The 27,686-nt window shown below is 40.9% G+C and overlaps 1 protein-coding gene across 4 annotated transcripts in view; it reads right to left on the reverse strand.

The window, feature by feature from the left end:
- Positions 1-23,009, reverse strand: part of MAPKAPK3 (MAPK activated protein kinase 3) — a 53,876-nt gene extending 30,867 nt beyond the window's left edge. For 3 of the 4 annotated variants that reach the window (XR_012837153.1, XM_075762884.1, XM_075762887.1), the window contains exons 1-2: positions 22,878-23,009; positions 21,489-21,835 (exon numbers count right to left, since the gene is read on the reverse strand). Coding sequence is in view for 3 of the 4 variants with exons in the window: in XM_075762884.1 (XP_075618999.1) it covers positions 21,489-21,713 (225 nt within the window). In the remaining variant the exon portion in view is untranslated. The remainder of the gene's footprint in view (positions 1-21,488; positions 21,836-22,877) is intronic. The other variant, XM_075762886.1, reaches the window with a different exon arrangement.
- Positions 23,010-27,686: the final 4,677 nt, after the last annotated feature.

A 27,686-nucleotide genomic window follows, 5' to 3' on the forward strand; every position in this document is an offset into this window, starting at 1 on the left:
GTCCAGTGAAAGAACATCAAGACAGTGATACATTGTTCTCATCATACCGCTAGGCAGTACAAGCTCAACCAGGTCAAATGGGATCACTTTCAAAACACTTCTTAATACTGAATGATGATACCAACTACTGCTGAATCTGGAGACATTTTTCAAACCTTAACGCATTAAACCTTAAAGCTCCTGAAGTCTCAGTTTCTTCTTAGCAGTTGACTATTCTAAACTAAGAGCTGTGATATTTTGAACATGGGGGGGTGCTCTGCCAGAATTCATAATTATCCATCACTAACTGTATCTCCAACTGCAAGATTAGAACTATTTTAGTCAAAACTAAGTTTCTACATGAAAATATACAACAGATTGGCAGAAAAGCATTCTTAGATCCTGGAAAGAACCACCATTCAAAACCACCAAGAGACCCTGCATTCACATACCAGTAAATTAACACCTGAATTGCCTATTAAGTCTGGGTGCAGAAATCCCTTTCCAGATCCTTCTTCTGCCTGAACTAGATCAGAGTCTTCCACTTCACTATCGAGTCCTTACAGATCTTACATAGAACTCTTTGCTTGTCTACAGTGTGCTACGTCTCGCAGTTTCCACTACTGAAACATGGGTTTAGCAAAGTAAGGATGTAGCCCTGAATTTCTCAGATCCCAGCTGAGTGGGAACCACTGTCTATTTTGGGTTGGATATGGCTATTCTCATTTTAAAATTTTTAAAGGTTTTAAAAGTTCATGGGTGTTTCTAAATATGGGGAATACAAATTTTTATATTTGATAAAATTTTCATTCAAAATACCACTTCCTGTTCAGTTTTAAGGGAGGTATTTCTAAAAACAATTATCACAAAAGAAAGGAAAAGGTGAGCCTTAGCAAGAAAAGCTCCTCAGGGGTACATGCACTCACTACATGCAGCGTGAGGGGGATTTAGAAGACAGCATGAGAAAACAAGACACCCTTAAGACAAGTTTTATGGATGCTGTCAGAAATGGAGAGCTGCACACCAGGACTCTCACTGGGTCTCTGGGGGATGACATACGACAGCTGCACTTAGTTTCTAGAACATACACTGACATAGCAAGCACTACTGGAAAAAAATATTATTGCTCATTTCCTAAAGGGCTCTTATATAAATACCTATGCCTGTTTGGCTCATTTATCCCTGTGAGCCTTAGGTGAACAGACCACAAGAACTGGGGACTTGGAATATGAAAGTGAAGCTTTTTCATAACTCTGCAACGTGCTTACCAAGGCAATTTCTAATAAAGGGTGTTTCAGCCTCTCTATCAGAAAGAAAAATTCTTTTGCCTTTTGAGAAAGATGGAATAAGGCTTGGTTGCAAAAACAAGACTGAAGTCTGGATGCTTACTCAAATGACTAAGCGTATATTTTTCTTGACCTCTATTCTGGCTACACCACAATAGTGCCAAAAAGCCCAAAAGAAAACAAAGAAAAAAGAAAACAACCTTACTGATAGGTTCCATATAGCTAAAGAGAGACCCATGCTCACCCAAAACTTACAAGTCTGATAAAACATTATAAAGCATACAGCTTCAGGTTTGAATCAATTATTTAGGGAAGCTAAACTAAACAAAAAACAATCCAAGAATGTGCATCAAATGAAGTGAGCAACAGAGCTCACCACCCTCCTCTAGAGACATGTCTGGAAACTTGAAACTGTGACATTTAGCCACAACCCATAATCCCACCTCTTGTTCTGCCCAAAAAAGACCTGGCTGCAACTTTTAAAGCTGCACAGCCTACATATCTGTGGAAACTTGTAAATAAACGCTACCCCCCTTTGAGCTCTGTTCTCCTTGACAACCCTGGAGGCTTTGGCCATGAATCCCATACTGTTTTGCAATACATGCAATAGCTTTGCTCTCTCATAGATACAGCCACCCAGTTGTCTTACATACCTTGCAAAAGGTACGAAAAGCAACAAATGTCTGGCAGAAGCCAGACAGAAAGGTATCTAAATCCCTGGATCCAGCAGTGCTCTCTGGTACTTCAAAGGTGAACTTTAAAGGTTCTATTCTCCAAAGATGCTATCAAATTTTAAAATTACATATTTATAGATTATAAACACTCTATAGTGTTGTAGATTCTTGCTGTACTCCTCAGTCCAGATTTCATCTAGGCCACATTTGATAACATCATCTCCTTTGACTACAGAAAAAAACATTTTTTGTTGCCTGTCCCAAAATTCAGGATGCCCAGTCAATAGTCACATTCCTCTTCCTATCTTCACCAGTCTCCATACTGTTAGCCTGTAAATACTGTTGCCATAGATTTCCTTATTATCAATAATCTATTGTTTTCAGTGTGTGTTTATTATTTATGGTACCTTTAGCTCAGACATCCTGTCTCCAAGTTTTTATTATTTGGGTAAAGCTAGCACAGAAGCTCACTGTGGTAGTTCTACAAATTTAACACACAAAAGAAAGCAGACATCGCGTGCATAATCCTGTGTCTTGCCTCCCTCTGTCCTAGCCCATGTGGAACATCCTGTCTCTCCCGCAACAGGCAGGGCTGTGGGTTTAAAAACTCCAAGTGATGTTTGGATTTTTCAGACACATTAATATTCTTTTACATAGCTAAGCTGTCAAAGCCATGCCACTAAACATTAAAAGGGAAAACACAACCTATATAGCTTATTTTCCCACAAGGACCTTTTGCAGTGTTTGTTGTAACCACTACACACACCTACAAGTGATTGTAAAAGAAACTGCACGGCAGTTCAAAAAACTGAAGTTCTGATCCAGTCTAGGCAAGTGAGGTAACTTTTGTAAAACAAAGGGGAAAAAAAAGAAATGAAAGCTGAATCTTCTTCTTTGCATATTCCTGACAAAAAAAAAAAAATAGGCAGTAAAGCAGGTAAAGCCCACATTGCAGTTTTCTCTGAAAAGGCTTCAGTGAAAGAGAGGAAGAATAGTGATGCTTTATTGGAAGTGATTGATAGCAGAAGTAAAAATAACTCTGGCAGCTGAATTTCTGAGAAGTGTTTATTAAGAGCTGTTGTATGATACAGTCTTTACATGTTGCATGCACTGCAAGTTTTCTGCAGCTCACGGCCCTGGAAAGTGCCTGTAAGATTACACCATGGATTTTTCTGACAGAGTAATTTACATATACATTGCCTCTATGTACTGCTATGGCATGGTTAAGAGGCTACGCTCTTGCCATTAAGAGACTGGACATAGGAATCTCAGATCCTTTCCTAGGTCACAGACTTCTTTTGGGACAAAAACTGTCCCTGGATGTTTGTGTTTACTGCAACGGGGTACTTTTGGCACAAATTGTTTGAGAAACTCCACCACAGAGATGACAGAGGCTGTAATAAATCCTGATGATATAAATTCTGTGCATACAGTATAACTTAGTAATTTCAACATTCTGTTGTTTCTCTAAATTGTTTTCTCTGAACCATTTAATAACCCCTCAATAAATACATAATAAATAAAATGTTGTGGATAAAAAAAGAACCATTAATCTATATTGTTCTTGCTATCGACAGACCTCTGTGATAATTAACAAAAACAAAATACAAATTTCATAACATGATTAAAACTGCCCTTTTAGCCCTTCTAACATTCGTGAATTCCAGGATTAAGATGCTTGAGTAACTTGAATACTACTCCCTTTGTATGTATGTATTAAACACAGTGTTATTATACACTATCCCTCCTTCAACTTCATCCTTACAACAGTCAGAGTACAACCTGAACCTGAGCGGGATGCAAGTCAGGATGCAGAGTGACAGGAACGTCTATCTGTAGCCTCTCCCACCTCCTCTTCATCCTACATAGAAACTGGGAAGTGACAGATAAGAAGGAAGGGTCTTCTGGTTACCACCACTGAATGCTACTCTCAGAAATCTGGACTTTACTTTTATCCCTTTTTGATGTCTTATGGAACACTCAGGAAGTCAACTGAGCCAAAAAGGTAGTCACTAATTGCCTACACCTCATTTCTTACAAGCCTAAACTGCAGTCTCATTTGCAAAAGTCCTGGGCACTCTGAGCTGTAACAGAGCTTGGATCTAAAAAGCTTGGCTTGAGTTAAAGTGCAATCTGCTACTACGTACACTGAGGAGGATCCATACAAAAAACAAGCTACCCTCATCCCAAATATTTCGAATGGAGCTCCTAAAATTCAGTGGATGCTTTTACTGTTAGAAGTCTACCCTATTTCTCTGCTCCCCATATGTGAAGTAGGGACAATAAAAACTTATCTTAATGTTGCGAAAATAACAGTGATCCAGGCATTATAGTGAAAACACCACAAAGCAAAACCAGGAAGAAATGAAAAAAACCCCTGTTTTCAGAGAAGGTCTAGAATAACCTGAAGTAAAAAAGCCTCATCCATATGCTGAACAATGACAATGAAACCAGCTATTGAAGCCAATCATTTAACAATCTAATAATTTTGTCTGTGCACTGAAAAAGGCTTAAGTGTGGTAGAAAATACAAAGTGCAAGATAGTCAAAGTATATACATAACATGGATCCTGACATTTACTACATCTGAATGCTCAGTTTCCAAACTCCAGACTGCTACTTTAGGAAGGAGTTTTGTGTGTATGTGAGAGAGACTGTCTAGTTTTAGTGGTTTGGGGTTTTTTTTAGCAACAGCAAAACAACCCTGAAAATAACAAATCTCCTTATGCATCTTCATACTGATATTCCTCATGAGTTAGCTGCAGGGCTAAAGCTCACATATCTACTGCACAGACCTCTGCCAGTTAGCTAAAAAATTAGCTAATGACAGTAACATGGAATATAGCAACTGTGGATAAACAAAAGGTTGTGAAACATTTTATACCAATGAGTTTTACAGCTACTTGATGACTGGAGAGAAACCAGGAAACTAGGAGATTCTGGGATGCAGTCCTGCCTGGAGGGGTAAGCACTATGCTAGGAAGCCTTCTATTTATCTTCTGAAAAAAGCCACAAAAAACCTCCTGCTGGTCCAATCTGCACCTCTGACCCCTTGCCTTAATCCCATCATCCTCTCCTACCAAGCCTCATCACCCAACGAGCTCTTTTCCCACCCCTTGAGACTAGTACCAGAGCCCTTACTCGGTCAGCTCTTCCTTGGTTCCTGTGGTCTGTTTCTCTACCTCCAAATCCCACTCCCTATTCTCCACCCCTTGGCTCCCTGTTGGGGCTCCTCATCCAAACTTAGCCCTGACCCTCTGCTCCCCATCCATCATCTTATCGCTCCTGTCTCTGTGTCCAGCCTGTCCTGGCTGCTCCTTCAGCAACGCCTCCTCAGCAGATCTCATTCTCTACCACCTCCAGGCCCCCGTTTCTCTGCTGCCCATTCCCTCTGCCGTACCCAGCAGATCTCCGTTCCTCTGCGCTTTTGGGGACAGCAGGAGAGTCAAAGGCCAGACTAGAGACTGCTGCTCTTAGTACCTGTGTCCAGAGCCAGGATAGATTTCGGTAGCACAGGGATTCAATCCCAGGAAAATCCCTGCTCTGCTGTAGTCTGCAGCATGCCCAGTGCAAATGCACTTTTGGGAAAGTTAGCTGTTAAAACTGAACACATCTCTACTGACCATTAAAGATTTAGAATTTGGCTGAACTTGGGATGATTTAAGGGTGACAGGGCAAGACATTCCTAGAACAAAATTCATCCCTCAATAAACTTCAAATCCAAGTAACAGACAAATCATTAGAAACTTAGTATGTATTTTATGCAGGCAAAACAATTTTTTCCTCTAGTCTTATTAGTGGAAATGGTTGAAAAATTTCTGCCAACGCAACTCTTACAAAACTATTTCTGTTCAGCACAGGAAATACCATCCTTCAAGTCTGTCAGAATATTATATGAGAGAAGCCACGTAGATCAAGGCAATCTCACCAGTAAGCTAAGCTATGAGCTCTGCTTTGTCCAGCCCAGTTCTGCATCTTTCCAGAGGTACAGCAGAGTTCCTTGGTAAGAACACTCATAGCATTGACCTCACAATATCATTGGTTTTCCTGACATTTATTTTTTTCTTTTTACATGAGATTTATCACATTAGTCATAGTCCTGATGTCTTCACCAAGATAAACCACTCTCTTAACTTAACAGATACTTTGCTTGAGCGAGGACAATGACTTTGGTGGTTATTTTCGTGTCTTTCCACAATTAACTCTGATACTGGCTGAGAAGCTAATTACATCAGAAAAGTAATCAGTATTTTTCTGAGATGGCTTTTCCTGATGCTGTCTTCAAACCAAATATATTCAGCTTTCATCATTGCTCACCCTTGCAAACACCCATTATCCAAAGCAATCTACTTTTGGAACAATTCAGATAGTAAATGTTTCCCTGTCTTGATAGGCAGTATCTGTCACTTGGTGCTGAAATTTGCAGGACGCAGATGGTAGTTCCATCCACGCATTAAATAGTTCCAACACCAGCACTATTGTAGCAAATCAGATGAACCCAGATGCACCAAATATAACCGAGGGTCTCCAACTGCAGCTGCATAGAAAGTTCTTTAACTTTTTATATGCTGCTGTGCTGTCATTAATTAATCCCCCAAAAGGGTTAAACTTGTACTCATGTATCAGGCTGCACCATTCTCAATATTTAACTTCTGCCTATTTCTCCCATCTTCCAGAGAGCTATGTGTCTTCCACTTTCTTTTGATTGTGTAACATCATATTGACTACTTCACTCTGTACCTTTTACTTCTACTTGAAAATCATTTACAAAAACAGAGAAATTGACAACATAAGACAAACTTCTGCATCTGTTACTGTAACTTTATCATTTGCTTTGTTCAAATTCAGCCTCATTTTTCTAGGAAGACTGGGTGTAGTAAAGAAGCATAGACCTGAATAAAAGACTTTCTAACTTTACTAATGCCTGCTCAATTAAATAATCAAAACTAGGCATTATCTTTATTTCACCATTCTATTACACAAAATTGTGCCACTACACTGCTTTTTAAAAAAAAAAAAAAAAAAAAAGTAATTTTCTAGCCCTCTGATTTTGGTCTAGTTTAATTAAAATCAGAAAATCAGTAATTCTTAGACTCGTTTATCTGATCCTCTCCTCTTTCAGCAATGGTCATTATCTCTATGTCTTTCAATCCTGGTATACTTATTTGTTGCTTTTATTTTCCTCAGTTCTACTGGGCAACACTAATCATTTGCATGCCTTATTTCTTTGTCGTACAAAGTCTCCAGATAAGTAATTTGCTGCCTCCTATTCTCCCATTTCAAACTAACAATAAAATGGGTGAAGTTAGAAGATATTTATTTCACGCTTCCTTATTTTTGGGGCAATTAGCAACAAATTACATTTTAAGAATAGAAGAGAATTTTAAATAAAGATAGTCAAGCTAAAGAAGCCTGAGAGTCTTTGGCAAATTCTGTGCTAGGCTTTTTATAATACTTAGGTCTTTTGCTCCAGCAGAGAGACTCCAATTCAACAGCAACAAGAACTGGGAAGCAGGCTGACGTACAATACGTAGAAGCAGCTCGTGGAGCAGCCAAGCTTCCTGGAAGGCAGTGCTAACAGTTGGCTCATGTTTTCAATCAGCTAGCTACAGACACGATATAAATTGTTACTGCTAGCACAGAATGAGATGCTGTAACTTCAGGTTACAGGAGACTACAGACTTTGATACCTGTATTCAACTTCAGGTTACAGCCCTCATGCTAAGAGCTTGAGTTGGGCACATTCTTATTTATCTCAGAGCAGCTCTGTAGGTAGGCAGCCATGCTGCGCACTGGAACAGGCTCACAATGCAGCCTGGCAGGAAGCAGGCACAGGGGACGCTTCTCCAATGGTCTCCAAGCCTTTTCAAATTGCACGTAAAAGTAACAATTGCATGTAAAAAGTACTTTGGCCAAACAGTAGAAGTACTAGGTAAACATACCTCATGGCTCCTCTAAGTCTCCCAGAGGAGCACTTAAATCAAACTTAACTAGGTAAAATTTGGTATATTCTGCTGAGTAAAATCCTCATATATCCAAATTTTTCTCCTCACACATATGGCAGATTTTAAGATGTAAATTATAATCCTGTGTGGATACATAAGAAAATGTACATATTGAAATTGGAACACAGACCTCATGGGCCCAGTGTTAAATCACAGAAACCTGGTTACTGTAGGGTCATCACAAGCACAACTGCAGTACAGTTATGCTGAGCTGCAGAAGTAGCATGCCATCTGTTTGGAGACGACTTTTTCCTATATCCTTGATTTATATTATGCATGGAAGCCTGAGTATTTCCTGAAAATGGCAATATTTACTGACTTCTATTTTCACAGTCGGTGAGAAAAGAAATAAGGCCAAAACTGAATTCCTAATTCAAGCCAAACTCAACAGATTTTTCAGAAAGAAAGCAGAAAGGAATCTAACCTTTTTGGTTTAGTCACTCATCCTACAAGTTTGTTATATATTTGTGGTTACTAACAAGCCTCTAGTGGGTTATAGTTCCAGTAATTAATGCTTAGTTGTTCCCCTTTTTCTAAACAATATAAATTTTGGCTCTCATGTTAACACACAAAGATCTATCGAAACATGCTAAAAGGGCAAAACAATGTATTTTATTATGAGTTAACTGGCTCTATGATTTCAGAAAACGAGACATGCAAATAACATACCAGAGCTTACATTTCTGTAAGTAGTAAAAACTAAAAAATAAAAATTAGGAATTGTTAAAAACTAACTGGGGACCACATCAACTTTAAAGAGAAAGCAGAGTAGAGAGATAATACACTTCTACGTGGCCTCAGAAAAAGTTCAAATGCAAATATTTATTTTATTTTTAAAGCAATTTTACTTTTTTCTTCTTCAATGTATGCCTTATTAAATGAAAAATTAGATACCGAAAACTCCAAATTTAGTAGTTTGGAAAAAGATTAACAGCAAATTTAATCATACCTTAGAAGTACAGTTTATATTTATTGAATGCAAAACGGGTCTGAGAGAAGAAAAAGGGAAAAAAATGTGGAGTGATGTCTCACAGATTACTTTCCCCTCATATAATTTTTAATAATAAAATGGAAGTTTTGAGGTGGGAGGAAAAATTGACATTTACTGACATTTAGCAGTTAAAATGTAATCCTTCCAGACAATGAATAGCAGAAAAAGGTATGGGTGGAAGAGAAGGGAATCAGCTTCTGCCCTGATTACACAGAAGAAAAAAGTTTAAAAGCATGGAATAAACTGAATGAAAGCACAAACCCATGAGTATTTGCAGATGAAGTTCTCCCAAGCATGGAGGGGGATGTCAGAGGTCCCAGGAATACTGATTTTGGGCTCCCTAGAAATATTGCCTACAAAACAAGCTGTCAGCTACAAACTATTAATGGTAATCAGTCATACTGAACTGGAAAAGAGAGGTTGCTCCTCATGTCTCAGTGGCCGTAATTAGTGACCAATACACACTATCACACAGCTCAGAATCTGCATAGGATTCTGTTTATTTGTTTAGGAAAATGCTTTATAAATTTAATCAACCTATTTTTAAAAAGCAAATAGAAAAGAAGAAAATCCCCACGAGGTTTGTAGCAGGGATACCAATCACTATATAGATGCAAGCTGAAATGCAAAATATCAGCCAAGATTTTTGTATGACCATGCAATAAAATGTGTATAGGAATCTAAATATTGACTACAGTCCAAAGGTATAAGGTATTTAGATAACTTGCAGATTTAGATTAAATGTGGTATGAAAGTGTGAATTGTCTTCATTAAAGCTAATTTATTTTTAATGAAAGTTTAAGTACTATTTGAAGGCTTGAACAGATACCTTAAGACAACTCAATGCAGACTGATTTCTCAGTAGAGTCACCACATGAGAAAAGTCATTCCTTCTTTGAATCGCTTCAGGTTAGGTGGTTGAAATTGAGGGAGCTCTACTCTGGTGAACTCTTCTGTAAAAAAAACCTGATTCACTAGGGAGCTTTAAAAGATATCGTCCTTCAGAGAAGGTGAGGAATCTTTGGGTAATAGGAAGCAATCATAAAACTGAACCTCGATTCATATTAATAATATATTAACAGTGCTAAACTCAACCAAAGAGCTTTCATGCTTTTGTGCACTTAAAGTAGGGAGTAATAATATGCAGTTGTCTACCGGTAATCCCCTATGCAGCAGGAAACCAAGTGAAGATGAAACATATTAGTGTTATTCATTTTTTATGTAAAACAGTGCAATGTTCCTCAGGGGTGTAGCTGGTCTGTTGTGCACATGAGAAGTTGGTGACTAGCAGTGATACTAATGATACCTTCCCCTACCAAGTCACCCATATTTTAACTTGCTCAAATGTAAGTCAGTAGATCAGTTTTAAAAGACAGAAATGACCATTTTGGCATGTAGAGTCAGAGCATCCTCAAGAAACAGAGAAAATCCTATCTGGAACACACATGACGTGTTAGAAAATGCATGTTGAGCACACAATACAAAATCATAGCACACTGAATGGGCTCAGATATTTGAGTTTAGAAGGTTTACATAAATAAAAACAGAGAATGCCAGTCTCCTCAAGACCTTTGATGTTTAGGATAGATGGGAAAGATGACATGTGAGAAACTCCAGATTCAGCAGCATCATGGATGCTTGCTCATCCTGTCCTTAGAGGACTGTATCACAGCCCTTTCTCACACAGACTCTACCCAGGCTCCAAGCTCAAACCATTCTCCTCTTCCAAAACTGCCTTTCCATGAAACATGCTCCTTTGCTTGTAGGATGCAGGCAAACTCCTGCTTGAGTTTTTAAATTAAACAGTCCTACACAGTTATAAGCTCATATTGCAAAAAAATCAAGACTGCCACAGACACCAAGAACCAGTTGATTTAACAAAAAATTATTATTGCTGTGTTGGATGTTTTATTGAACCAACATTTGTGAGAACTTTCTCCATATATCCCCCATGAGACTTGGCTTTTGTGCACAAACACACAACATTGTAGTCATTCACCCTCCCTCACACCTCCACAACAGTGATTCAGACAGCAGAGAGGTGGGAAAGACTCAGAATTAATTGTTCTTGTATAAAGTCTTTTATCAATAATGTATATTGCTGTTGTCTCCTCCTCCCTACTGCAGTAAGAGGTTAGTTTTCATACATCTTGAGTGTCATGTCCCATTTTTCAATGGTAACAGGCATATAGCCCCAGCCCAAGTCAGGGCAGGCACACTCACCTGCCAAAATAAAGGTGTGCCTGGCAATCAGGGTTTCTGAAATGCGACTGGAACTGAAAGTCACTCTCACACTCCCTCCGCCTTCAAGAAGCCTTTAATCACAGCATCTCAGGAACAGGAAAAGTTATTACAGAGCTGAGAGACTGGAGGAAAATTCCACTTGATACCAATCCACCAGAACTGAGACTGCTTCTAAATTAATTGACCTTTCCTCATCCACCACTCTCACTTTGTCAGTCTACTTCCCTGCACTCTGGTGCCAGAAATCCTCTGAGATGCTACTTTGTAGGTTTCCAAACAAAGAAAATCAACTGAAAAAACACCCAACTAAATCTGATAAACCTGGCAAAACACCTAATTCCAATAGACAAGACACAGCTATCGAGAGATTTTGCTCTTTGTAAGAATGACTTGTGTGCCACAAGTTCCAGTGCAGAGTCAGATACTTGTTAAGAAAGCGACAGAAATAAACAGTAAGAATACAACCAGCTATCAAAAGCAGGCTACAATTCTATTCTAAATTGCAGATACAAAGCTTAGTCTTTAAGTCATCCAAAAATTGAATTAAAACCATATCTGCATTTGGGTACATGGGTTCATCATGTATTTGAGTCAGTTTAAAGTGTTAACTTTACATTTCTCTAAAGTTTCAGCTTTTGCTTTTAGCTGTCTTCAGCAGTTGCTTTTCACCATATCTTGTATTACGGGTGGAAAAAAAAAAGCAGCAGCAAGTGCCTGCAAAGAAGTTTCAACAACATTATACTGTTTGCATTTCCATGGGCCAAGACTGGTAAAAGTGCTTTCTTGCCCTGCCCTTCGTAAGAGGGGGAAAAAAAAAAAAAAAAGGATCTAAATATGAATAGCCATTGTGAAAAAATCTATTTCACTTTATGTTTACACCCTAGTTTAGACAAGAACAACTTGCCCAGGAAGACACACCCTTCCATGAAACTGTTATGCAACTGATGGGCATTACCTAGAGCTACAGCCATCTGCAAAGCTGAGACTGAAGCTCCACCTCCTTCTCCTTGGACAGGAGGAGATATTTTACACCTGCAGCAGCAGTACACTTAACACAAGCAATAAGATGCCTTCTGAAGCACAAAGTTTCATTATTTATCCTGACAATTTTGTAATTATAAGTTGTTACAACAGGATTTAGAAGACCACAGCCAAATTTGTACTGTGTGTTTAAACTACGGGGTTTTTCTTCACATGTGCAATACTCAGAGAAACACTTTTCTCTCAAGATCTTCACAGCATTACTACCATACTCTGGTCCTGAGGCAATGAATTTCACAGGTTAACTATGACTAGAAAATACTTTTAAACAATGCAATTTTCCAAGGTCAGTAGGAGTGAGGCTCAGTTTCCAGCCTACAGGGATGGGTACCTCAGAAAACCCATCCAAGCAGGTTTAATTGGAGCAGGTTTCACATTACTGGGAAAGGTAAAAGGACTGATAATTTTTCACATAATCATTCATAAGCAGACATTAAACAAGGGTCAGAAATAGCAGTGCTGTACTCTCCTTTATCACAAATTTACTGCTACAGGTTTTGCATGTATGCAAATGCTATTTTGTTCACAGAAAAACTCTTTAAAAAGCAGATGACAGAGCAGCGCCCTTCAGAACAGAGTGTTTGAAAGAACAGGAAGCTTCTAAGCATCAAGGAACCATCAAGCCTTGTCACCCTCCCAAGTGTCAAAATTTGACTGTAAATTGATTGGAAAAGGAAGAGTAGAACAAAATGAAAGGCTTTTACTCTTCACAAAGACAATGGAGACGTTGTACTGTAGCATGGCTGCAGCAAGGGCCTCTACCGTGGTGAGGCAGCTGAGCCAGAAAACGCAGCCCCCTCCCCTCCCTACCTTGGAGCACTGACATCTTTGGTGTTAACAACTCCGTTGCTGTGGAAACCAGAACTGCTTTTGACAAAGCCACATTGACTAAAAGCAACATGTGGGAAAATGGAATAAGGCCCTGAGAGAAATTAATCCTTTACAAGAAAAATACATACATACATTTTTGGTTAAAAATGAAGCAAGTAAAGGATAGTATTTCTCGCCATTAGAACGCCAGGAAAGGAGAATGCTGGCAGCTATGGCAGCACCAAATACCAGGCCTTGTGGCACTGCAAATGGGATTTTAAGGACTCTTCATCCCTGAAATATATGGTAGGTTTGAAGCTAAGGAGCACACAGGAGTCCCATGCAGAACACAGGTGTGCGAGGCAGCTGCTCCCTATCCAGTTTTTAACTGCTCGCCTTTGAAAACAAAAACCAGATCCACCCCACAGTATAATAGAAACCAACTGCAGTTACAAATCACTACTCAAGTGCTTTCATAAGGGCTTACAGCTGATTCACACCTAGGCAAACTCCTCACCCCAGCCAAAATTTCACCACACAAGAACGTTCAGTGGATGAAGAGCATGAGTCACTCCACACCCTGCTGTTTCCAAACAGTTTATATTTTTTAGAAGTACTGTCCAAAAAAATAAACAAAAAAAAGTTTTTCTGAGTTCTCCTCCTACAATGGGCTTAATAAATCTGTCCTCAGCCCTAGCTGACTCAGATCCTGGGAGCTGCCTTCGGGCCTGTGACTTGGAACACCAGCTTACTTAAGAGAGTAATCAAGGAAAAAAAAAAAAAATCCTGGGAAAAAGCCCATGGAGAAGAGCCAGAGTTTGAACTGGCAAGACTTAAGATCTGTGAACGGTGCAACTTTAATAAGATTGGCTCCTTAGCCAGAACATCTGAAATTGCTTGTAAAGATGGCACATTCAGGGTGGTTTGTTTGGGGTTTTTTAAAGTAAGTTCAGCAAGCAAACTCTTCCGGAGGAAAAGTTAACTTCACACAAATTTAATATTTGCCTTTTCTCTTAAAACAGGCCATGAAAGCTTCAATGCAAAACGCCCTATTTTACAAAGATTCAGGAACTAGGAGGCCACACATGATTTACATGCTGAGCAAGACTTCTCTCCCCCTTCACTCCTGAGGTATTAAAATTCTGGAGCGTTATAGCTTAATCTCATTTACGGAGCTTTGAATCATCTTAAGTACTTAGGAAGTCTGTGTAAAATACCACAATCCATGCAGTTTATAAACTCTGATCCAGACAGACTGCACCACCAGCTTTCACTGCTGATGATGGAAAGAAGTTGTCACGGTTTTCCAATTGAGCGAACAGATCATCTACGCTCCACCTCCAACAGCGGCCGCATCTCTGCCGCTTTCCTTTTCATGAATGTCACCACATCTTCTTACAGTATAAGAGCCACAACGCGAACAGTTCAAACAACTCCACCGGACCCAAAGAAATAAGGATAGCAATGCAGATAGCTATACTCTTGCTATTATAATATTACACACGATCCTGAAGTCTGGCATTCTAAAGACGTATTTAACATGGAAAAATTCCATAACAAGGAAACACATGCACATCATATGAGAAATGGGAACTTTTACAGGGTTAAGCAAATAGTAACTGCAAAACATTTAGGGAAGCAAAATGTTGCATATGATTATGTAAATAAATCAATGATTGTATCTTTTCTTTTGTAGAAAAAAAATAGTCACTGTAGACAGTTAAGAGGTTAACACAAAACAGTCTTTATATGCAAGAGATTCATCTATTAACTTTCTCATCACCTATTAACTTTCTCAAATTCACATTGGCTCTTGCTCCCAACGACAGTGACATCTTCCTTCTCTATGCTTCCCCATGAATTTATCACAGCATGAAGATAATCTCTTTTTTTCCTGTTGAGACTTAACTGGCAGCAAACTATTATAAGAAGTCATTTATTCTCAGACCAGGCTGCTCTTACACAGGGTGCTACCACAGACAGAAAAAAATATACTAAGAAAAGATGTGTGCGAGCCGTGACATTCAGGTGTGGCCTTGATTCTTCCCAAATTATAAAAGATGTTATCAGGTTTTTCCAGTCTGGGCATCTCTCTAGATGGTATTACTATAAGTAAATGAGGCTCAAGTACACTTGTCTTGTAAAAGAACTTTAAAATTCTTGCTTATTGTTCCCTTGCACTAAAGCTGATTTGCAAAATCCAGTTATCTGTAATGAGACTCCCAGCTAGCATGAATCAGCGAGGTTTTACTTTAGCTAAATGGAATACGAGGATTTAGAGCCTGAAGGGAGGAGTAAGAGAGAAAGAGAAGGGTCTTCTAGTCCAAAGACGACATCAAGCGATTAGTTGTGTCTGACCAATACACACACGTGCTCTCCCTTAAAGCACCTTCCCCACAGCTGAAATAAGACAAGTATCTTATCTATAATACTTTCTGAGATCTTTGAACCTGAGTGAAGGCAGGGGAACACACCGTGATCTTCCCAAGCTTTGCTGCTACACAAGTCGGGTATAACTTGTGCCGCCTTGCTAGTAGACTGGAAGAGAACACAGAAGTTGCAAAGTAGCATCAATGTAGTTTTGTTTTTTCAAGATGACTTAATGGTTTATAACATTTGCCTTTCTGTTTGCACTTTTTAGGCTTAATGAACTGTCATTGAACCTACTAAGAATCTACTATGCATGGGTTTATTATTTCAGACCAAGCCCATTTATTTTTTTTAATTATTTGCTGTATTTCAAATATGGAGAAGACCAGTCAAAAATGTCAGGTCTTCAAAGTAAATTGATAAAGTCCACCTTTTTTACATTAACTAGTCCAAATGTCACTCTGGAAGGTGCCATTCTGGCCCAAATACATACAAAGCGCTCAAAGACTCAGGTCTTGAATGACTCACTGATTTAAAAACAATTCTTGTAGCAGTAGAAACGACCCAATTTTAATCGACTGAATGTTATTTTAGGTATTTTATGCATATTTACGTAATACTTACCAAGATTGGCACTGAAGGATAAAATCCAAGGACCGGTCTCATGCTATCCATATTTTAGGTACTCCTCCATACACTGGGGGCTGCCATTTAACTAGAACTTTTCTGAACTCATATTCATTCTACTGTATCTGGTTTTGATCTACAACACATGGGTCCTGGAGTTTATTACTCATACTCAGCTGTGTTACTGACACTGAATTTACTGTAACATGAGATAAACCAGTATAAATAGGCTGCAGGAAACATGGTAGGTAAGAGGGAACTACAGAACACTTCACTAGAAAGTGCTAATTTCCTCCAGAAACATACAATCACTCCAGTAAAGCAAGAGCTCCTTCATCCTGTACAAAATACAACCAACCATTACACTTGGTTCCCTTGAATTCCCACCACAGTTCTAGTTTAGTACATTATTATTCCTTATTCTATAAATGTTGAAATATTTCATTCCTAATCTGGCATTAATTTTCTTCTCTTCTAAAAAATGCAATCTATAGCATCTAAGAAGATTGTTAACATTTCCTATTCTACAATCAGTCATCACCCTAAAATAAGCTCACTTTCACTGTATGCATTGCCTTCTCCACTGTTGCATTCTTTTCCTTGATCATCTTATTTCAGGCAATAAACAGGGTATTTTACAAGTACCAGCTATTTAGATAACTTGCAAAACAAGTACTGTGGACTGTACAGTCTCCCATTTGTGAGCAATCGTGATCTGACTTCGGGGTACACTGACTGAAAACAAACTATCCAGCAATTAGTTTACTACTCGATGCAGTATTATTTAACTTAATCAGAAACATTAAAATTGAGAGGCAGAAATGTAGCTCAAGACCAAATGAAATTAAGGTGACACAGAATTACTATCTTCCTCCACAGCAACTCCACTTTGGAAGGCAGAACAACATTTTCCATATAGTCCTATGTGTGGTTTCCAAGAACCATTTCAGGAATGACCTCTTTTTTTTTTTTTTTTTTTTTGCAAAGTTTCTTTCTCCATTACCGGCTTTCCTTCCTTCTGATCACAAAGTTATGCTAATACTCTTACGGATAACAGTAGAGCCTCCTACTCTATGATTATCATTTATACCATTCACCAAATGTTCCTTCAATCTAAAAGGCAAGGAGTCTGTTCATTTTTGTGTTTGCTTTTTGCTTTATTTAACATTTGGGCTTCACACATTTGTCTTCAAATCAGCAAGTCACGTACACTGTATTGTTGGCACTTAGCAGCACAGAACATTTTCCATGAGGCAGGTCATGGCTTAACTCACTATTTACTCTAGAGGGTAAGACCCATGTGTAGATATGGTGCTTGGGGACATGGTTTAGTGGTGGACCTAACACTTCCAAAAGTGTTAGGTTAATAGTTGGACTCAATCTTAAAGGTCTTTTCCAACCTAAATGATTCTATGAACTAGCAGTTCCATTCGTGTATACTCTGCCTTAACGTAGAAGTCTCAGATAACTGGAAGGCAGCTGCAGTATACGACACATATGCACAGTGCTTAGGGGAGCAGCACTTTACAACTACTATACTGTTATTGAGGAGTTTTCATACCAAAAGTACCAATACACTCATAACCAATGTATTTTGTTTTCCTGAAGTTCCAAGGGTCTTTGTTTTGCTGCTATGCCTGAACTGTCCTTCCGTTTCTTCTCCTGGAAGAAGCAGCATCTGTTTACTGAAGGTGAATAGTATGCCAACAACATCTAGCACTGTTTTTACATCCTGAAACATCCACCAAAATCCTAAAGATGTAGAGAGGCCCCAATACCGCAGCAGAACGCTCTCTAGCTCTTTTCTTGATCTCAACTCTGGGCTCTTTCTACCATCTTTCACAAAAATAAAGTAGGTCATCAAATGCATTGAAATATTATTTTGACACCACTTAGCAGGAATTTGTGCTTAAAAAAAAAAAAAAGAAAAAGAACCAGGAACTGTAGGTTGGGGCTTTTTTTTAAATGGGAGACAAGTTCCAGGAGTTCACATTTATCCTCACAGGTAGTCGGCTATTTTGGTCTCCTCCTCTAGCTAAAAACAGGGAGGAGTGTGAAAGACAGCAGAGAACCCTCAGGCTGGTGACAGTGTTAAAGGAGTGGAGGTTAAATTTTTGCCCTGAAAGGTAAAGTGAACAGAAGGGGGCAGGCTAGCAAAGAGATAAAAATAAAACAGTGACTAGACTTCACTTGACTGCTATTTCTGGATCAACTATGGAAAGAGATCTGAGAAGGTTTTCTATTTGTAAGGGAGAGAGACACCAAAACATAGTTGCCTTCTAGAAGGCCACAGTCCTGCACAGCAGTTTTGTTTATGCTTCTACTTTTTTAAATCCCTGCATTCTCACTATTCGGAAACAGTGCTGCTCAGCCAAAATGTCATTATATATCTAAGTGAGTAACCAGATTAGGTTTTCTGGAGCAGGACAGCAATGCGTGTGGCATTTCAATCTAACAGAAACAAAGCTGAGGGCACATTGTAAAAGCATGTAGCAAATCACAATGCCAAGTAGAATAAACTAAGCCACATAATACTTTAGGAAAATAACCAAAGCCCTGCAGTATCTCTGAGAGGATGTCTTGTGTTTTCCCACTCTAAAATGATTAGTGAAAGCTAACTAGATCCAACTATGGACACGGACTAAAGAGGACAACAGGGACCTACGAATTACAGTATGTAGTGTCTGATTGACACACGGCTTTGAGGATGAATGCCTGTTCAAGCCCTTTCCTCTTGGGTACCTCAGTTAAAATTCCTTCCATTGAGTAATTTCTAGCCAGACCCTGGCTGTGCTGGCTTTGTTCCCATATAAAAGAAAACCTGCAGGCAGAAAGCAGTGCCATCTGCCAAGTCAGAAGCTGCTTTAATGGGTAAGTTTGGTGTGAAGGGGAACAGCCTATTACGCTTTATCTTCAGCGGCAGGAGTGATGTTTTTCCTTTCCCAGGAGTAGGTTACAGTGAGCACACTCACACCTGAAGTAGTTGTCCACAAATATACATACATCTCAATGGATATTGCACAAGCAACCTCCAGAAAAAAAAAAATCATCAAGCATCCTTTTTTTTCCTGTTCAACTTGCAATTCAATCTTTACACTTCTTGTTACCTGCCAGACCGGTTGGGGTTTTCTTCTGTGACAGCTTCGTCAGCCTCCACTTCCTATTCCTGGAAGTGGATGATAACCCCACCATCACATCTAGGAAGTATGAGCAGCAGCAAGGCAGAAATGCCAAGGCCCTGCTGTCCTTACACAGAGAATTCTGCACTGAAGCTGTTTCTGAACATTTTTCCTCCAAGTTTCTTGTCCCTTTTCCATAACTGTTTTGACTGGATGGTTTGCTCTGAAGTCTCATCTGGAGCAGGTTTGGGACTTGTGTGGCACAGTTCAGGTTTCACAAGAAACAATGGGAAAACTTCCTCTGAATATTTTCATCCTTGCAAATATCTTCAGGGCTAGAAAAGATCTTTCTATTCTTGCCAATTAACCAAGCACAGTTTTTATCCTTCCTTGTTGGGTAATCTTCTCATTAGACCATCTTTGGAGAGAGTAGCAGATTCTCTCTGGGCTGCTGGCAGTTTTACTTAATTGCATATTTAACTTTATATTCAGCACTTAAACTCATAATGATGAGAAATACATACACGCAAGTAGCAAACTATTATCTGCCATTTAAACTCCCTAGAGAACTCATAAACATCTTAATATTTCTGTCCCTTTCAGAAGAAAAGTGCACACATTCCACAGCTGGGGGAGGGGGACAGGATGACAGACATGCATATAATGTAATTTCAGTGATATATTAGCCATCACTGACAAAACTCCAGTTTGGGAAGGGGGGTGCTGCTTTGGTCCTTAATATATTTTAAAAGGTCTGAAAAAGTCAGACAAGTCAATCAGTGTGAAACAGAAACTGGTATTAGAGGATCTACTATGTGTTCCTCCTCCCCGTCAGGCAAAGGACATCCTGTCAGGGCACAGCAACTTTACCTCTCTTCTTCTCCCCAACTCTGAGTGCTGAATTTAAAAAAATATTTTACAGACGTTAGCATCCATAGGAATGTATTTCCTATTTGATTCCAGAGCTACAGAATTTGCTGTGGGACACACTTGTTGCCACTGGAATGGCAACTTCTATTTTAAAATGCTTCCAGCCCTTACAACTGCAAAAGCTTTGCAGTATGAATGGTAATACAATCAGCAACAAAGCCACTGAAATCTTCAGAACAGTTTTGGTATTAATTATTGTCCTTCATCACAGTATGCTAAGTATAGAAATTAATGTTGATAGCACTTCAGAAGGATCTGATTAATGGATCACCTCAGAGTTGTAAAAACCTGACACTCCCCCGTGCAGGCGCAAAACCCCAGCGCTTCCAGTCTGTTTGCCAAAACCTCCAGTTTCCCCATGGTAAACTTCTGTGAGTCAGCTATATGAAGCTAATACAAAAACCAGTGAGATAAAGAAAATGAGAGTGTTGGAAACATGTGAATTAATCAGCATGTTATTGTATTATAAGTTTTTCTAGTTCCTCTATCAAAAATCTTTTCAATACACAAAGCTACCAGGTATTTCCAGCCTGCTCTATCAAAGACTTTGCTGGGGACAGCAGTTCCAGCTTGGTAAGACCATATCCAGACCTCGACAGACCTTCCAGCTGACCAGCAGCAGATTTGTCCTGCTATCAGCAAACACGGAGTGTGAGGTTTAAGAAGAAGAAGGGTACCTGAAAGCCTTCTAGACATCCCAACTAATCAGATTAACACCAGCAAGGATTCAGTAACATTCTTAAGTAATTCACACGACAATTACTTCAGCTGGTTTTCAGTCCTACCATACAGAACCATCCTGGTTCTCATTTGAGCTGTTTTTTTCTAATGAGGTGGTTTAAAAGCATCAGGGAAATCTTCAAGTTTAAATGCTGCAGAGCAAAAGGCAGGTAAGCTTATGTTCTCTAATGAATGGTTATTGCTCCACTTATTTAAAGTGGTACTTATCACCATAAATATCTACTAAACTTACTTGCCAATACTGGTGTAATCAGTGCTTTCCCAGGTAATACCCTTCTGTAAATGGATAGAGAAGGCCTATTTCATTGCATACAATCTAAAATAGTTTCCTTCCCAAGTATTGCGTAATATGTTCATTCAAAATCTAGCAAGCTTTCTCAAAGAACGCACCAAGGCACTGTTCTCTTCCCCGCTTTTTTCTGTCTGTTAAATATGAACATGAGAATTTCACAGCTGATAACATTCTTCTGGAAACTTACACAGAATATTCTGGAAAAGACTCAAATTTGGACTACAATATTGTAAGTAATAGCAAGTGTCTCCACATATTCAAATTCTTCATGCAGCACTCTTTGTGAAGCGTAAGAAACAGAACAAGTAGCTTTTACAGGCTTTGGAAGTGAACTCTGACCTCCAAATCATAAATAAGGGGGGAAAAAAAAGCCTACATACCTTCAAAGCACATTTCTGGCCTGTCTCCTTGTTGAAACACTCCAGTACTTTGCCATTGATTCCTAACCCTAGCACCCGTTTGGAGAGTTTGTAGTCGTCTGTAACTGCATGTTTTTTTATCTCTAGTTTGACATGGGCTGCTCCCCCAGGCAAGGATTTCACGCTGCTCTTGCTATCCACGTGACTCTCTGGCTGCGATTCCTGTTCACCTTCACTTTGTTCCATATCAGGGAAGAGTCTGAGATGAGAGATAACCCACAGGGAATCTGCTCGGTATCCTCGGCAGTCCCTCCTCTTAGGTGATCAAACCCAGTGCTTCAAACAGTCCATTTGTTCGCCATTTAGTCCTGAGTAAAAATGTAAATGAGTATTAGTAATTGATGTGAACTAACCATTCTCCCATGTAACTACTTTTCTCTCTTCCTTTCTAAACAAGATGACCAAGTGCTAGAGAGACCAAAAGTGGAGGTTCACCTCAGGAAAGCACACTTGGTTTAGTTTTACAGACCAGTCACCCCAGTTCCAATATACACAGCTATCAGTCCGCAGTCATAAATTAACTGTTTTTACTGCAACAAGTGCCTGCACTAAGTCTTGGACTAAAATCTTACTCAGATAAGCTCTGTACAACAGAACAGAAACAGCCTCTGCTTCAGGGAGCTTATAAATCTGCATTAACAACTTGTTGCCTCAACATTTTATGAGATCTCCACAATGGTCCCCTGCCTCATCCCAACACTCCAAGTTATGCAAGAGAACCACGAATACCTGGATTAAACCCCAGAGAGGTACTGCCTGGGCAAGCATCGGACCTGATGCTGGGCCAGCGCTTACCAAATTGCCCGTGTTCACAGAGCGAGGAGCTGGTGTGGCATTACTTAGGGGACCATCAAACCACCCAAAACCTCGAGTACGTGGAGATGAAATGGCGTGGCTCCCAAAGCCGAGGAGCTGCCTCACCCCGCTGGGGACCAGAGGGCCTCTGGCCTCTCAGGAGCACAGCCCCAGGCGAGGTCCCGGTGCCAGAGCCTCCGAGCCCCGTTAACACGGCTGACCCACGAGCAGACGAAGCGCCGCGGGGAGCCTGAGGGCCGTTCCCCACGACGCGGGCGGGGGGGGGAAGCTGCCGGCCCGAGGCCTGCCCCGCAGCCAGCCGCCCCGAGAAAGGGAGCAGCTCCCTCAGTGAAGGCTGGCGGCGGGGCGGCTCCCTCAGCCCCCCACACTGCGAGGCGGAGGAGGAAGGGCGGGAAAGCCCCGAGGCGGGAAAACCCTGAGGTGAGGTGAAGTGAGGCGAGGCAGGCCCCAGGGCGCGCAGGGGGCTGGCGGCGGCTAAACCGCCGGGGCGGTATCGGGGGGCTCCGCTGCCGGGCCCCGCCGGAGGACGGTTACCTGCCTGTGGCGGCGCGGCGCGGCCCCAGCCGAGGCTTCCCGGTGCGGAGTCCCGGAAGGCGGGGTCTGCCTGGGCCCGCCCCGACGCCCTGGGCAGGTGCGCACCGCCTTCCCCCCCGCGCTGAGGGGGGGCCGCCCCGACCCGCGGGGGACACCGATATCGGCGTTCCCCGGGGGTCGGGCCGGCCCGGGCCCCGCATGAGCAGAGGGGGAAGCAGGAGTCCCCGACCTGAGCTGCCTCATCCCCCCCCGCCCCGGGGGCTGCGTGGGGTAGGGCGGGCGGTGCCCGGCGGCAGGTTCCTCGGGGAAGGACGAGCGGGTGGTGGGGAACATGCCCTGCGTAGGGCGGTGTTTTTAAGGTACCGGCAGCGGTATTCATGTATTGGGGTAAACGGCCCTGTTGGAGGGGGAGTGGTGGAGGACGAAGCTGCCTCGGCGGTGCCGGGCTTGTGCCGCAGCGCGCCCGCGTGGTAGCGGTGCGGAGAGGCGAGGCCCGACGAACCGCCGGCCCCTTCCCCCCCATCGCTCTTTTTAGGAAGGGAAAGGATTGACACGTTGACTCTAAAACCTATTTTAAACAGTAAAGCTATTGCTATGGAGCAAAGCATTGAGACTCGGTACTGGACAGACTATGATCCTTCAGGTACTATGGCTACCGAAATAGTCGGTGCTGTCATTAAAGGCGACCTTTTCTGCCAAATAAGCAGTCAGTATTTCTTTGCACTCTTGTATGCACAGTCAGGATATTAAAAGTGATGGTTCCCACAGCAACTGTCGCTCATCACTGGTGCACAGAGTGTAGTTATAGGGATGTGAAATGCTGAGTTTTTCCTACATGTGAAGATGAGTCATGCATTGAAATGGAGCTGTATTTGTATCACTGGAAAGAGCTTAAAGTTCACATGCTTTACAAGTTAAAAATACATTTGTCATTTTACATAACATAATGGCATCTGGAGTTCTACCGGTTAGGAAAATAATTAAAAGGGCTAATGAGTCCTTTCTCCAAGGGACAAAAAGTAGTTCAACTTAGCAGGATGCAGATCTGCAGTGCATCACCAAGTGATGTGACGCTACAGCTATTCTGCCTCAGGTTCCCTTCCAGGCTTTCAGCAGTTCACTACTGGAGGGCCTGGTCCCCTCATTCTGGGCTAATCAAATCCCAGCGGAACACAGCTATTTCCAACCTTTCCTTCTCAGGTTTGGCTTCCAGCCTCCTTAGGCTTTGCATCATCTCCCACTGTGGCAATCTCAGGGAATTGGATACGTTAACTGTAAGCTCCAGGTTGCAGACCTTCAATAACACCATTCTGTAGTCAGCAGCTTGCTCTTATTTTCCTTCCCACAGCTTCTGCCTGTATTTGCTGTTCTATTTGTCCTGGATTGTAGTTTCCTTCTCTTTGCAATAGGTAATTATAGTCCTCTTCCCAGCTCACAGTCACTGGGGGCCAGACCCTTCAGAAAACTTCTAAGTGTCTCAGCTCTCTTCTGTATTTTATAATTTGAGAAATATACTCGTTCACGCCAATGTGTAGCTCCTATTCCCAGCTCCACTTCTGATCTTTCCATCTAACTTTTACACAAAGGTCTACGGCTGACCAAAGCAAGCAGAAGTTACAACAGCTATCACACTAAAGCTAGCAGAAGGCAATTTATGGCCCTATTCTAGGAAATATTAAACATTGCAAAAATTCCAAACAGATGTCTACTTAAGGGGTTGCTATTTTTTACAGTGTGTCAGAAGCAAGGAATTTCATTAAGAAATCATGACTCTTTCTAACTATTACAAGAATGAGCTTCTACCAAATAAGCTCTGCATGGAAAGAGAGGAGGATAGATGAGGGAATAAGGCAGGATTCTTCTGTTTGAAGTTAGTTGGTTCTGCGCGTCTCAGTTACGAACAGTCTCCCAACAAGAAGAGTTCAACAAAACACATTTTTCAAGTCACTGCTTGAGATGATCTTACTGAAAGCTATGCTTCTGTGAGTTCACTACTCAATATTGTCTATATATGCTCGTAGCGAAGTTCACCGTTTTAGCAGCAACCAGTTATAAGTTTAAACAGGGCAAAGACCTTAAAAATCCAGTGTGAATCATGGTTAGTAAGGCCTTACACGAACTCTCTGTTAATTTCACCCACCATAAACTCTGAAAAAGCCTTTCCAGCACCAGCCCAAGTATCAAATAGCCTCACCATATACAAGGATGACCACAGCTGAGGAACAAAAAAAAAAATATTCCCTTGCTGTTTGTGTTCGTTTTTTTGTCTTAGACAGGCTGTCCGAGCACAAAGCGTATCTCTTACCCCAGGCAAAACACGAATATCATGTGCAGAAAATCTTTAAAACCGGTGACAAAGACAGTATTTCTCAGTATCTAAAAGTCTTTGCGAGAGATTGTTTTCACAAATAACAAGGTGGCAATCTGACACTATAAGTAACAGCCAAAAGCATCCTCTTGTACTAAACTTCTGAATCTCTTCCACAGGACATCTCTCCTGATTCTGCTTAGCTGATGGTTTTTATTCAGCGTTGTTCTGACCATGCTGGGCAGCCCCAAAGCAGTCTGGTTTGGGTGCTGCACTAGTGGAACAACTCTGTTATGGTGACCTGGTGTCTTAGGTGACTGTACCTGCACATCCGTGTTGGGTACCCACTCTGAAGTTCCCGCACTTGTAAATCCCAACCTTTGCCATCCACACGCAGTTTGTACATTCATTTGTGCAATATCCTTCTCTTAAGCTGCTTAAGGTTTTATAATTTCTTTGACAAGCTCTGGGGGAGGGACAAACATGCTGAGTCCAGGCACACATCTTGGAGTTAACAGCTGGGTTAACCATTTAACCCCAACACCTCTGACATCCCAACAGCAAGCAAGTGCAGTGCAGTCACCTTGGCTGCAGCTATCCCCCGTCTGGCTCTGGGAGCGTTCCCCACAATGTCTGCTTTCAAATGCCAGTTTTAGATCTCCCTGGGAATTACATCTCATATGATCAAAAACTTACACGGCAGATCCTGCGGCTTCTCTTTGTGCTTGTGGCAGGTCAAGCCGCGTTAGCAGCCTTTGGAGATACCGATGGAGGACACGCTGACAGGCCTGCTGCAGCTTATTGTGCCAGGGGACATTTTTCATTGAAAAAGATGCTTTTATTTATTTAGCGATGTTTGCTTTTTGAAGTTTTTAAAAAAACAGTACTATTACAGGATAAGAGCCCGCTACAGCAAAAGTTCTTTCATCCTCACGAAAATCCCTACAACTGTAAATTAAATATTAATCCTGTTTTTACCAAAAATCCCCAACAGCAACAACAGAAGACAACTTATTTCAAGAGAGATTTTAGTAGCTCAGCTATGCCTGCCTTGCCCCAAACTAGAAGAGTAGCTTATAGGAGAAAATAACCAAACAATAAGACTCTAATCTTGCAATAAGCTTTGGGGCAGCAGCCCCGTTTCTCTAAATTAGTGTGTTAACCCTGTGAAGCTTCGTATTTTAGTCAGCACACAGTTTGGATACGCTGTTCCTGATTTTATCACGTCTGGGATATCACAGATACCTGGTTTACACACAGAGAGCACTACTGTTTAAATACAGAAGGTTAATTTTGCCTACCCCACTGGGTATTTTCACTGCCTTTTTGCCAGGCTGTAGCAATTCAGTAACAGTAATATCTGGGATCGAAGACATTTCAGACTTTAAAATATCTCATTTCTTAACAAAAATGAAATTAAATACCTGAGTTTGCTCTCATCTGGAGAGCTAGGAAAGCTGATGTCATCAAATGTTCTTTGAGGGATGGCTTATTTTGGAGGAGTGATATTTACCTGAAAGCTACAGTTACCCGAGTTTTATATATTTTATATACAAAACTGACTTGCACATTGTGGAAATCAGTATCAGCTACAATAAAGAAAATATGACCATCAGCTGAAAAATACAGTGACTTGTTTTTCTGAAACATTGCTTCCTCTAAGTAACAGCTATAAATTTTTTCTGGTGTTATGAGAAATCCACTCTCTGGGATGCATTATATAGATGTCACCAAAGAGAACGTTTTCTGTATTGTCAGGTTGAAGTGAGGACACAGCTTTGTCTGATTGGGTGGTTGCAACAACCTTATTAAATCTCTCGGGAAGTTCTTCAGAAACGGCATCTGTGATATTAAAAGAAAGAAAGGGGAGCTCTACAGAACAATATTGTGATACGAAGGAGAAGAAAAGAAGCTCCTTGTAGGATCTTTAGTTTAGTCTGTCATGGACACAGTGGTCTGAAACAGAGAGTACAGACATGTTTTTCGCCTGTCTTTCAGTTCTGCTCTGGAGGTGTCTGTCTCAGACTTCTCAAAAAGAAAAAAGAAAAAAAAGAAGGAAAAAGAAGAAAGAAAAGCCCAACAACAAGCCAGAAAGTGAAATAGTTTCTATTATCCATACAACTAGGAAAGCTCATCAGCAAACAGCCTAGCTCTTTCTACTCCATTGCTGAGGTAAAAAGTTTACAGAGCTCTTTCATAAGCAATGGTGTATATGTGACGCATTGTGGTCACCCAGCTAGAACAACTTCTCCTTTATTCTCAACACCCTCTGCCCTGACCTGGGATTATAACTTGGTTTCTAGGAGGAGTTACAAATTCTAGCTATGAACCAGCTTCTAGTGAAGGAAAGGGAAGTCTCAAGAGCACCAGTCTCACGGTCTGGAGTGTGTCCTAATACCTGTCTTAGTTCCTCAAAATTACTTCCTCCTTGTTAGCACATACTCAGCAGGTATTTTTCTATAGAAATAGAGAAGAGGACACGACAGTTGTGTTTATAATGC

Source organism: Balearica regulorum, chromosome 10 (genome assembly GCF_011004875.1).
Source record: "Balearica regulorum gibbericeps isolate bBalReg1 chromosome 10, bBalReg1.pri, whole genome shotgun sequence".
NCBI classification, from domain to species: Eukaryota; Metazoa; Chordata; class Aves; order Gruiformes; family Gruidae; genus Balearica; species Balearica regulorum.